The sequence below is a fragment of the Gallinula chloropus genome (assembly GCF_964237585.1).
Source record: "Gallinula chloropus genome assembly, chromosome: 5".
NCBI classification, from domain to species: Eukaryota; Metazoa; Chordata; class Aves; order Gruiformes; family Rallidae; genus Gallinula; species Gallinula chloropus.
Window position 1 is genome coordinate 61,653,051 of NC_140090.1, and position 12,741 is coordinate 61,665,791.

A 12,741-nucleotide genomic window follows, 5' to 3' on the forward strand; every position below is an offset into this window, starting at 1 on the left:
TTAGTGGCAGTTAGCGGTACATTAGACTCTCTCATTTCCTTCAATGTCTGGGACAAACTTCTTTACCACATTTAAACAAATCCCACTCTACACATATTCCAGAATCATTTACAGCCATCTTCTAAAGTAACAGACTCCATGAAGCTGATGACAGGTCACTAGCAGCTTGCTTGGTACTAAACCTAGGGCTCATTCTACTCAGTTTCCTGTGGCTCTTTGACCAGACAGTACGAGCGACAAAACATGGAGAGGTATGCAACTGTGATGACACTGACAGATATGCCAAAGGGATTTAAAAAAAATTCCAACAAAAACAAAAGTAAAAAAAATTCATCCGCCAGCCCTCAGCTGTTGGCTGATTTGAAAAAGGTAGAGCAGTTTGCAGTAAACAATGATACTTTAAATCTTCGAGGACACACAGAAGCACCTCTCCCACCCAGCAATCAGACGTGAAGGATTTCTGCAGCGCAGTCTTCTGGCTCTGTGTAATGTGAAGAGTTTGTGTCTGAATGATGAACCCCAAGCATTTCTTTACTTTCAAAGTTTGGCTCCATTAGTGCAGGTTTTTCAAAAATATTCTTTTTGCTAGTTTCTGGACAGTTTTGCACATATATTACTCGGTTATAAGCTTTAAGTCTCTTCCACAGCTGTACGTACACTTTACATTGTACATACATGAACAGAAGTCCTCCAGTGAAACCAATAGCCACAACCACCAGCTTAGTCCAAAATGGCCACTCTAGAATTCCTGGAAGAGAGAAAATTAAAAAGATATAAAAAAAGGACCAGATCAGTATTGCCTGGGCTACATCAAAAACATCCTTTCATAGAATCCTTAAAGGAAACTATCAGAGTTCAGGTCACAAATCAATCTTATTTTGCTATTTTTCTCACTTTGCATTTTTTTCCCCCTTCAAGTCAAACACATTCAGACTTCTAAGCTGTTGAGTTCATACATCACATTTATTCTCATCTACCAGAGGAAAAACAAAACAATTGATCCTCTGTGTCTGAGCCTTTGTGTGGCACAGAGTCACAGCAACAGCCAGGAATAGGTTTAGGTCCTTTTACACCTGTTTTAAAAAGAAAATTGTATCAGATTATGGAAGGAATGCTTTTCTCTCCATAGCAGGAAACTCAACTCAGTGACCCAAGAAGTCTGTTCCACTCTGCAGTCATGCAGTACATGCAGTCACAGTTTTGAAACTTATATGGGAATGACTGCTACCCTCTAGCTTGATGTGTTTGTTATGCAGATTGGGCAATTTTATCTGCATTAATTTGCAGTTCAAGTAGAACACTCTTCTGATGAAAAACTTCAAGCGCTGGAAATGCCGAAGCATTCTGGCAAGCTTACCCTCCCCTATTAAAAATGACCACCATTACTTTTCCCGAGTTTGTCTAGCTTGAACTTTTAGACATTGGGTCTCGTTACATCTTTATCAAACTCATTTACAAGAAAGACTATTCATTTTATACATCATCTGCTTACATAGGTCCTATGTCCTAGAATCCACACAGTTTCTCTCCTTTTTGAAGACAAGTGGCATAATCAGATGGATATGAAACCATGCTGAATCACCCACTATTGGGTTTCTCACAGAATAAAATCATGGCCTGCCAAGTATTGAAAGTTTGTTACCAAGATAGAGGACAGTGATCTTCTGGAAATACATGGTAGTGTGGGAGGAATGAAAATATTTTAGTCCCAAAATACAAAAGGCGCTGCAGTGTGACTATTGATGAAATCCCACCCGTGATTAATACTCGAACCTCTGATTCACAGGTGAGCTTTGTGATGCCATCTGTAGGACACTGACAGTATATGCTTGCCTCTATGCAGACATGAATATGCACACACTCCCCACAAGCCCCCCATCTCATTTCAGCACTCCCCAGATTTAGGATCCAAATGAAGGGATCAAAGGCAGCACTGTAACAAGTAGTAACTACTCACACTAATATTCCTATTCACATTCACCTAGTATATTTATTGGCTAAAATAACCTGGAGACAAAAAAAATATATCTTTAAAAGCATATGCTTTTCATTTTCATACAGAAGCCTTAGAATGAAAGGACAACCATTGCCAGCATCCATGGAAGAGATGGGGTGGGATGGAACAGAAACTAAAAGATTTAATTCAAAGCAGCTTCCTGACTAAAGTGACGAACAATCAATCTACAGCCCAAATCAGAAATGACAGCTAAACTGTTTGGTTTGAAGTGTAGACCTGCTCTGAAGAGTCTGTAACAGCTCTACAGTTTTGTAGCTTTACCAGTGCTCAGCTACCTCCCCAGAGGACGCTCTTGAATGACCAACAAAACATTTTCTAACTGCATGTCTAGTTGTCGGGCAATATTCTGCAAGCAAGGACAGTTTGCCTTCTAATAGCTCCCAGACTTGGAAGGTACCCCATCCCTTCTGTCCCCACCTTCAGAGATATCTCAGCTGCCTCAGAAACAGTTCCGTGACAAGTTGGAAATTTGGAGTCCAGAACACCCAGGTAAATAGATTTCAGTGTGGTCAGTTTGCAGCTGGCATACTGAAGAAATCCTACTATTCAAAAAGTTAAGACATCCCTGCAGTGGGGTGGCAGCGACTACATGAACTGCAGTGCACCTTATCTCAGCTGCGTGAACTGGAGGCCTGAGGATCAACCTGAATTTCTTCAGCTTCATGCACACTCACGAAAATTTCTCCAGTCTAACATGGCTCTCACAGGAACCTTGTGCTAACCCACCTCAAGATGACTAAATAGAAAGACCACCCCGTTGATTTACCTCAAAGATTTGGATTTTGGTTCCTCTTACTTCTTCTCTTTTTAAACACTGTTCTGGTTTTGCCCTGTTAAAAGGTAGCCATAGCAGCAAACAAATGCTTACGTCTTTATCTGCTCAGTAAGTGTTCCAATTTGAAACTAAATTAGCTAAGGCAGTGCAATTTTGTGACTGGCTACAGTGAATTTGCTCTCATATCTGTGCACTTAATGAGTACAAACTAAATTGACTTGAACTAGACTTTAAAAGCACCCACAGATGAATTTACACTGATTTAACTAAATCATTTTAGAACTGTGCTTTTAAACCAACCCAACCTTAGGTTAAAGCTGACTAGTCTAAGTATAAACATTACCTGCACACTTACGCTCAGCATCCTCTATACAATCAGGACAAATAGTTTTTCCAAGATAGTAAATGGGAAGATAAGCACGTAACATACCAGTAGTCTGTCCCTGTTTAATCTCTTCAGCAGTCCTGTCTATCAGGACATAGAGAGACCACACAACGCAGGTGATGGCAATGATATGGAACGTCACAGAGCACATGATCTTCCTCCGCTCGCTAGCCGTCATCTGCAGCTTCTCCCACTGGCAAAGAATCCAGAAGCAGAGCAAGAAATTAGGTGTTTATTTGAGTTAGAGAGTATAAAAAGAGAACACCGATAAGAACAAAAAACAGGCAGGAGGCCAGTTTACCCCTAACACAGATTTTAAAAGTCAGGTGGCATTATTGCTCTGACCACAGCATGTGTGCGATGGTGGACAGCTCACCCTGCTGTGACAGAGCCATCCTGGCGCTGGAGGGGACCTCTGATACAGAGCCTCAGCAAAACATCATCACACCCTGCTTACCCAGGCAGGTGCACCTCCAGCACAGAGGGATCCTAACATGAGGTTGTGTGCAGCACAAGTAAGGCTGCTCCTTCTTGTGTTCCCCACTCAACAGCAGGTACCCACAGCCACCACTGAGCATCGTGAGCAGCAAAAGGTATCCTCGCTCGGGAAGGCATTCAATAAAACACAGCAACAGAATGGCATGAGATTCAACTGACTGGCATGTGCAAGACATCTCACACTGAGCTGTTAAGTGTCCCATGATGCACAGTCAGGGCTGTTTCACTCTCAGCTGAAGGCTGTTCAGTTCTTACTTCCTCCTACCTCTGGAGTTTTCATTCAATCTTCACATATATTTAACACTACATACAGCAGCGACACACATATTTTATTCCCAGTGTTTCAAGTACACGTGTCCTATGAATATACAGTCAAACTAAGGTGAAAGCTTTTGTGAGTGAGAAGACATAGCAAATTAAATCCCAAGATGTGTGTTTATTGTATAAACAATAATGTTTATACAGGCCAAATAGAAACCACAAAGTCAGATTTCTGTCATTTAGGAAAGATACAAAGAAACTAGACAATTATTATAGATGCTTCCAATAGGCACAGAATTGTTCAAAACCAGCGTTGCTTTTTTTTTTTTTTTTAAACTTAGACACCTGGAAGCTTCTTTTACTTTTATTCCAATTTTCCCCAGGTACACAATGAAAACTTTTGCATGTGGGTTACACATCCCTTAGTATATCTGCTTGGAACAGAGAGTTAAGATGGGTTTTTCTCACACCTTCACAAAACATATGCTGGAGCATATATAGCTATGTGTTTCTAGAGACATGCATTTGATGTCTCCTAGATAAATTGTAGAAAAAGAGGACTTTGAAAAGGAGGAATAATGTGGAAGAGTGTGAAGATGACCTAATCAGTATGATTGAGTTCATCCATTGCGTTGAATTATTGTTTCCACTACTACAAATATAAGAATGGTTGAACTCTGAAACAGACTTTGTGATCCACTCTGTCTTGCCAACAATCTCTTTGGTCAGTCCAAGCCACCTCTCCAGTGCTGTGGGCATTCTCATCATGTAACAAGAATTGAAGACTTCTAGCAATAACATGCTAGATTCACGTCATGCTAGAAAGCTATATTCTTTCAATCTTCTTAGAAAAAGATTAGACAAAACATTCCTTTTGGATGCTGTGTTTTAAACAGGAAAATGCTTTTGAATCTAAACAAAGATGTTTACTTTTGAGAGAAAGTGTAAATGTATTTTGTCAAAGCATAAACATGTGAAATCTGTGAATACTCTTGCAGAACCATGAGGATTTTTGTTTGGACTAATTTATATTTCTCTTTTCTGTCCCACAGGTTGAACTCCTCAGCTGGACAGTATCTCCTGTGAACTGGTGGCTCTGCATCCACCAAACCAACCCAAACCATCTTATCTCTTCAAGAGTTATGACAGCACAGCAAAAGAGAAAATATTCTGCAAACTGTGCACTAGCTCAGAGAGGAAACCAGAATTTGTGGGTCCCTGGCGCATTATTCTGATGACACAGCATGTGGCATTTCCCAATTAAAATAGTCAGTATTTCTGGGGTTTTGAGGTGTTCAAACAAACAAACAAAAACTCAGCAGAAGATTTAATGTCTTCTTTTTTCCCATTGAAATTTTAAAACAAAGTATCTCTCTTGTCTCCTGTCTTCTTCACTTAAACTGTGACACTTTATTTTCTCATCCTCTTCCCACAGTAACTTAGTGTTTAAACAGACCAAGGCACTGAGTTGCAACATAATCTTAAAATGCTGACAATTTAATTCTACTTCTACCCTACAGACCAGCACAAGCCCTGTTATTTGGCCCATCTGGTTCATAATCACCAGTTCCAGACTGTCTTCTCCTGACTGACAGGATACCATAAAGGCTGAGCTGAAGATACAGAAGCAGCTTATCTTCTGGCTGCAGCTGAACCTCCAGAAGACTCTTTAGATATATTTGAGAGGTAAATTTTTTCTCCTGTTTATGGCTCTGTCCCTACCTTCTGGCATCTGGTCTCTTTCCCACAGATGACTTGTTCAGATATAACTAATGATGCTGTCTGACTCATTTCTGAAGGTACCCAACAGCTTTTTCTCACAGGACACAAATATTCAGAAAATGCTTTCCACCCACTCCAGGCAGAGAAAGCACTGAAGAAACATTAGCCAATTACCAACTACAGCAACTCTTTTTACTTAGGATCCTCTAGAGTAATTTCTTTAGTGTCCTATGGCTTGGCTATGCAAAGTACTGTCTCTGCAGATAACAGAACAGACACCTTAGCTCAGAGGTACTATGCTCTGTGCAAAGGGGCTACCAATGAAAAACCTGCAGTTTTAATTAAAAGGCAAAAATTCATTGCAGTCATAAGCAGAGGTTGTTCTACCAAACCGACATGTTAAGCTCTATACTTTGCAGACTGTGTATCTCTGAAATAAAATAATGGCTACTTGATTTGAAATCTGCTCTATTTCCTGCTAGGAGTCATTTTCAGGAATTGGGCAAGTTCTCATTACAGCTTTTGGATGGTTGCAGTCTGGACTTCCCACTCCACATGATTTAGGTTCAGCATAATTGAATTTAATGTTTCTCATTTATTCTAGTTCCAGACTAAGGTTATTGTTATTAACCTCTTCCATTTTGGTAGATGTGTCCTAAGAATAGCAGTGACTTCCATCTCAAAATCCTGATGGTAAGCACCAACTGAGGATGTGGAGAACAAAATGGATACAGCACAAAACTGGGCTTACAATACAGGTAGCATGTAAGTAACTTCTTGTGGTTTACCCTGGCCAGCAGCTAAAATGACCACACTGCTGTTCTCTCCACCCCCTCTCAGAGGGATGGGGGAAAGAATGAAAAAAATAAAACATATGAGCTGTGATAAAGACAGCTTAATAGGACAGAGAATTAAGTTGATGGTGATTACGATAATAATAAGAATATTAGGTGATGATGATTATGGTAATAATAACAGAATATACAAAACAAGTGATGCACAGCACAGCTGCTCACCACCCAGAACCAATGCTCAGCAAGTTCCTGAACTGGCTGCCCTCCTCCCAGCCAACCCCTAAGTTATATACTGAGCATGACATCGTATAGTATGGAACATCCCTTTGGCCAGTTTGGCTCAGCTGTCCTGCCTGTGTCCCCTCTCAGCTTCTTGGGAACCCTCTGCTTCTCACTGGCAAGTCAGTATGAGAAGCTGAAAAGTCCCTGACTGCTTGGCAACAGCTAAGAACATCAGTGTATTATTGACATTATTCTCATCCTAAATCCAAAACACAGTGTTATACCAGCTTCTAGGAAGAAAATTAATTCCATTCCAGCCAAAATCAGGACATATCTATACTTTTAAGTCACAGATTTATGAAAATTACTTTTCTATAAAACAGAAATACAGGTTTTAGCAACCTGAAGTACTACAACCTAGTCATTCACATTCTAAGAAAAGGTAAAAATCAAATCATACACTGTAATGTTGTCACTAAATAGGTTTGCTCCTTTAAAAAGAAAAAAAAAGCCACGAATTTTAATCAAATTACACTCAGAAAGCGTGGTATAAAGTTAACCTGAAATCCTCGCATTTTCAAGAGAGCTTTAAAACAATGTGGGTTTCGGAGCAGCAAACTAAAGCAAATATCAGTAATCCAAAACTCCATATACACCTTTGTGTATCAGCTCTAAAATGCAACTGTAGAGAAAAACAACCAGGCTGCTGCATGCATGTATGTATACATGTATACATGTGTGTGTGTACATTTATATGCAGAGAGCTGCCAGGCTACAACAGCTAACTCTCAGAGCTGGATTCCACTGATGCTGAACTTGCTAGGCTGAGTATTAATTTAAATCCTTTTGTGCCCATACAAAACTGATCAGACTTCCTGAGGAGCCACAGAAACATGATAAATACGTGGGGTGGGAGTATGCTGTCAGCTCACAGGCAAAAGCCTGCCTGTTTTCAGAGCAGATCTGTGTTTAACAAAGCATTTCCTTGGGGAAGCAGGTCTCGTGCCTACCTTTCGCAAAGGCTTCAGTTTTGTCTCCATGATGAACTCATACTTGCACAGTTCACAGCATCGTGTATCTGAGCTCTTGATCCATTGCTGCAGGCAGGCTTGGTGCACAAAATGAAGACTTCCCGTGCAGTGACAGGGGGTAATCAAAGGGCTCTCATCATCTCCTTCACAGTGACATATCCTGAATCAGAAGCAAAGCTGCTCATTAGGAGAAGAGGAAGCGGAAAGGATGTGGAAGAGGCATGTAATATCTGCGATCACACACGGTGGTCCATTGAGGATCCTGAGACATACATATCAAAGGAATGTGTTCCACAAAGAAGCTACTACTAAGGAACTCCCTTGCTGTGCAAGCACATACACAGGCACAAAATAATTGAGCGCAGACACTGCTAACTAGACAGCTGCTTTCTAACAGATGAGGCGGGCACACAGAGCCTGACAGAAATGCAGGATCCAAAAGAAAAAAACAGGGTAAGAAATGACAACGCTTCATCTAGAACAATAGCACTTAACTGAAAATAGCATTTAAACAGATCAGACGGCACTTCCCAAGACAAAATATGCACAGAGAAGTACAGCTACTCATGGATTATGAACTGAAACAGAAGGTAAAACAAAATGTCACCAAACCAATTGTGAAACAGCCACCCCAGTATCACGAACATTTGATTTAGCCTGGATTTTGCACAAGAGAAGTGGCAATTTCTAGTGCCAATTGCTAAGAGACAGATTCACACTGCAAAGCACTAAATCTCCCCAAAATACACCTACTCTAAATGGACTAATAGTTTCACTTTCCAATTCTTACTTTGCAAGAGCTGCTAAGGAAGCATCAGCTCTGCAGCATTCTCCATTACCCTCACAGCCTAACTGTGCAGACGGCAAGGACACCTGATACAGTGTTATTACCAGGTGCTAGCATTTGATTTCCAGCTTCGATTTACACACAACCCTGGGGTTGCATCAAACATCACTAAGACCTAACCACGTGGAAGAGGCCATGAATTGAAAGGGGGATGGTAAGATGCTCAGGGAATTAATACAAGTTACTAAGCATATGTGAAGTACGTCTTGGCATGCTGCCATCCCTGTCTATTACTGAAATCTCTTACTGATGTGTAGCATCTTGCCTCTTCTGACCTTGCTGATAGCTGGCAAGTGGAAATGAAGGAGTGGGTGGATTATAACAGCATCTTGTTGATGACAAATCAGTACAGAACTAGATATTGCTGGTAATGGTGTGGGGGGGGGGGAAGGTGGGAGGGGATCAAATAATATTGGCAAGTAGCAACAAAGCCAGCTTCAGAAAGTTCTGTCAGGGAGGAGAAAGGTTAGGATAGTAGAACACTAGGTAGAGAGGGATGGGACATTTCCTCCTGTACTTGGTGAGCCCTTCTCCTCAGCCACATTCTGGAGCTGGGACGGGGCAGCTCCAGTCCAGAGCTGGCTGTTCCCTAGACATGTGCACGTGGCTAATCCGCTGTTACTGGAACATGGACATCCATCCTCGTTGGGCCTCACACTATGGACCATCACACAGGCCCACCACTAACATGCAGCACTCTTTACAAATAGAAGTGTGTGGTGCAATACAAACTATCAGAAGATGTAAAAAAATTTTTTTAAATCTTAAGCTATATTGACCCATTTTCCAAAGAAATTTTCACACAGTCAGTTTTCCTCTTGACTGTCCACCCTCTGACCAAACCAATAGTGACTATCAGGACAACACACTGCTCATTAAAAGCTAAGACATGTTCAGCTTGGCCTTTAATACATGTAGCTGATTCTCTCATGATATTCCCAGTTTGGGCACTGGTAAGAGAAAAATACCATCCCAGAACCCCAAACCTGAAATAAATGGCAAGAGAATTTATTTGACTCCAAAGGAAATTCTTTTGCTTAGTAGCCTTGTTAAGTGCATCAGAGGGGTGCAGGACAGCAGAGACAAGGCTGCATGCTTCATAACGCACATATTAAAGCAAGGTGACAGGGTGAAAGAAAAGACAGAAACAGCACAAAGGCAGGGGAAAGCAGAACGGTCACCACCGCACATGGGAGGGCTCGAAGGTAGGCGGTTCTCTGGTAAACCAACCTGCAGGTATCCCCCGAGGTGGACACCGGGGAGAGAGGGGGGAATTTTTCTGAGAGGGGGGAAGGGCAGTCAAGGTCACTGTCCTTCTCAACTGAACAGAGCGGCGCCCGCTGCTCTTTTGTTTTCAGTTTCACTGAGGTGCTGTCCTCAAAGACGTCATCATCTCCCATATCATCAGAGCAGAAGTCCGTGCTTTCCACCAGCACACTGGAGGATTTCTCAGCTTGGAAGTGACTGGAATAGCTCTCCAGTTCGTGGAACTTATGCAGGCTGCTGGTGCTGGAGGTGTGGGAGAAGGAAAAAAGGTAACGCAAGAGTTTTTTGCTCCTCGAGGTGTCATGGTCCACTTTGTCCTCCAGCAAGGGGATATGTACAGCGCTGTGGTTGTCTGCTCCTCCCGACGCACTCGAGTAGTTGGAAAGGGAAGGGATATAGGAGTGCTTAGGATTGCTAAAAGAAAGAGGCCTGAGATTCAGCGGTTTTCTCTCTTTAAGATGAAATTTGTTAATCCTTAAACACTGCTCTTGAGTCGGGGTCAATTTGCCTTCTGAGCGTGTTCGCTCTACATAGTCAAAGCACTCACTGGTGCTCTGTGCCTTCTGGTCCACGTCATTGAGGGACTTGGAGAATTTCAGAGTGTGGGTGGGCTTTACATTCTTAGCAGACTTGAGTGTCTGGCCCCGATCCTGCCCACGGGAGTTTCTCTTTGCTGCATGTAACGTATCCTGACAGATTACTGTCACAGTGACCCCTTGTGTCAGAGGGCTCTGGCAGTGAGGATTTTTCAAGACAACAGCAGACTGCACTGGACTGTGATGACAACACTCAGAAAACACTGCACTGGAACTGCATGCAGAACAGTGGAATAAAAGCACAGAAAGTAAAAAACAATTACATAAGAGAACACATATAATTAAAAGTGAAGAAATGAGATTTACAGCTAGTGTGGGAATGGCAAATGTAGCGGGGCCGAACAGTCAGTGGGATTCAACGAAGCAGTGTTAGACAGCGGTCGAGTCAAACAAATGGGATGCTTCATATGGGAACCCCACATCACTTACTTCCCCATACACGTGCTTTTTCAGGTTTGTTTTTAGTTAATTTGAACCTCATATGAGCCTCACTACAGCCATGCAAACAACACACTTTACCTGCAGATGTCCTGGTTGGATGGTGTAACAGAAGTCCGAGAGAAGCTATGAGGGGCAGAGATAGAGGTTGGACTTCCAGCCTGTAGTAAATTTAAACAAACAAAAAACAAGTCAGAAGAGCTTGACATGCACTGCAATCACCTTTAGGGTTAAACACAGCATATGGAGTCAGGTATTACTCCACACTGGATATTCAAGGGCTAGTTGCAAGAAAGTGGCTTTATTGTCAAATGCTAAAAAGGGAGGTCACACAGCTTCATCCTTGGAAAAGTAGTAATCAGACCAGAAACGCTTTCCCCCAAGGTCAAATGCAGCCACCTCTAGAGCAGATCCTGCCAGCTGTCAAACACTGCATGAAACAATAGCCTAGGAAATAAGGAATTCTATGTTAATTAGAATAATTAGATGGAGGTGTGTGTACAGACTAGTCAGAATTTAGCTACCACATAATAAGCTTCCACTTATAATGATGACAAGAGATTAAAGGCTTGCAGGTTTTTTTCACAGGACAGAGCTGTCAGTAATTCAGTAACTCAAACACTATTTGGGGACTTACATATGCACCATCTGCCAACACAGACCATTCCCTGAAGTACTCTGTACTTTGCAAGGCTTTTCATCCTGCTCTTATTCTGACAGGGTCTTCCACCAAGTTGGAGAAGAGATGTTGCAAGAGTCACATTGGTAGGACCCAACAAGAGTACAGTGAGAAACTGAATAACTGAATAATTCAGAATTCAGCTGAACTCACTCAAAAACCACAGCTAAGCTTTTGGCATAGTTAACACTTAACAGACAAGCCTCTAAAATCAATCTGGCAAGAACAATCACTTTCTCAGAGTCAGGACTCAATGGGCTGTTATTATAGGCTCTTTCTAGTGCTATATTCTGTGGGTCACTAACAGAAACCTCTCAGCTACTCTTCTTAGAGGCTTTGGCAAGGAGATGACCTGTGTTGATAACCCCTCACAGAGAATCTTTAAACCTGGTTCTCCCATGTTCCACAGCTGCTGGGTAGACCATGTGGCTCATTCCATGCTGTAAAACACTTCAAATTTAAAAATTCAGACAAAGGTTTACAGCTCTTTAGATCTGCAGAGCAAAGCCTAAAACCCAGGAAGGAAGAAAGAAATCAGCACAACAACAGAAGTGTCAACACCATGCTGGGCTGCACAAAAAGCCAGCACAGCCAGCCCAGACCTGGGCCCAAAGTGCTCAAAGCCAGACTAGGAGAGACCTCAGGTCATGAAAGGTGTGTTGCCACAGAAGCATGCTGTGCTCAGCTCAATACTTCCGACTGAGATGCCAGAGCTAGCTCAGACATCACTGTTTGGATGATATTTGGACTCTTCAATCCTACACTTAATTTATTAAAAGCCCCTCTGGTATACTTATAAAAGGCTGCTGCAGGCTTTGACACTCTCATAGCAAAACGTTCCTTGTCACCTATTATACTATTCTTTCTCTGCAAGAGAAGATGAATATGCTAGGATACACATGCTAGCACACAACCATAATTTTCTGTGCTGCAGGACTCATCCGTTAAGGATTTCTTTCTCTAGCCATCAGCACTACAAAGAGCAATGGATTTGGCCTCATACTGGTATGTCTCAGGTGCACCGAGCCTGGAAAAACAAGTATACATTTACTGCTGGGTCTGCAAGAGTTCAGGGAAAGACTCAAACACGTACCTTGTGATCTGTAGCAACACACTGTAACTTATCTCTCATCCCACCTAGCTAGTTACATGTACAGAATAAAAAACCCAAGAAAATAACCTTGGGCAGGAAAGCAAACTGAACCATGGA

The 12,741-nt window shown here is 42.0% G+C and overlaps 1 protein-coding gene across 1 annotated transcript in view; it reads right to left on the reverse strand.

The window, feature by feature from the left end:
* Window positions 1–443: 443 nt before the first annotated feature.
* The window catches only part of MARCHF8 (membrane associated ring-CH-type finger 8), a gene marked incomplete at its 3' end in the record, with an annotated part of 96,173 nt that continues 83,875 nt past the window's right edge, over window positions 444–12,741 (reverse strand). The window contains exons 4-8 of the mRNA XM_084265297.1: window positions 10,934–11,013; window positions 9,783–10,628; window positions 7,685–7,865; window positions 3,223–3,370; window positions 444–748 (exon numbers count right to left, since the gene is read on the reverse strand). Of these exons, the coding sequence (XP_084121423.1) occupies window positions 444–748; window positions 3,223–3,370; window positions 7,685–7,865; window positions 9,783–10,628; window positions 10,934–11,013 (1,560 nt within the window). The remainder of the gene's footprint in view (window positions 749–3,222; window positions 3,371–7,684; window positions 7,866–9,782; window positions 10,629–10,933; window positions 11,014–12,741) is intronic.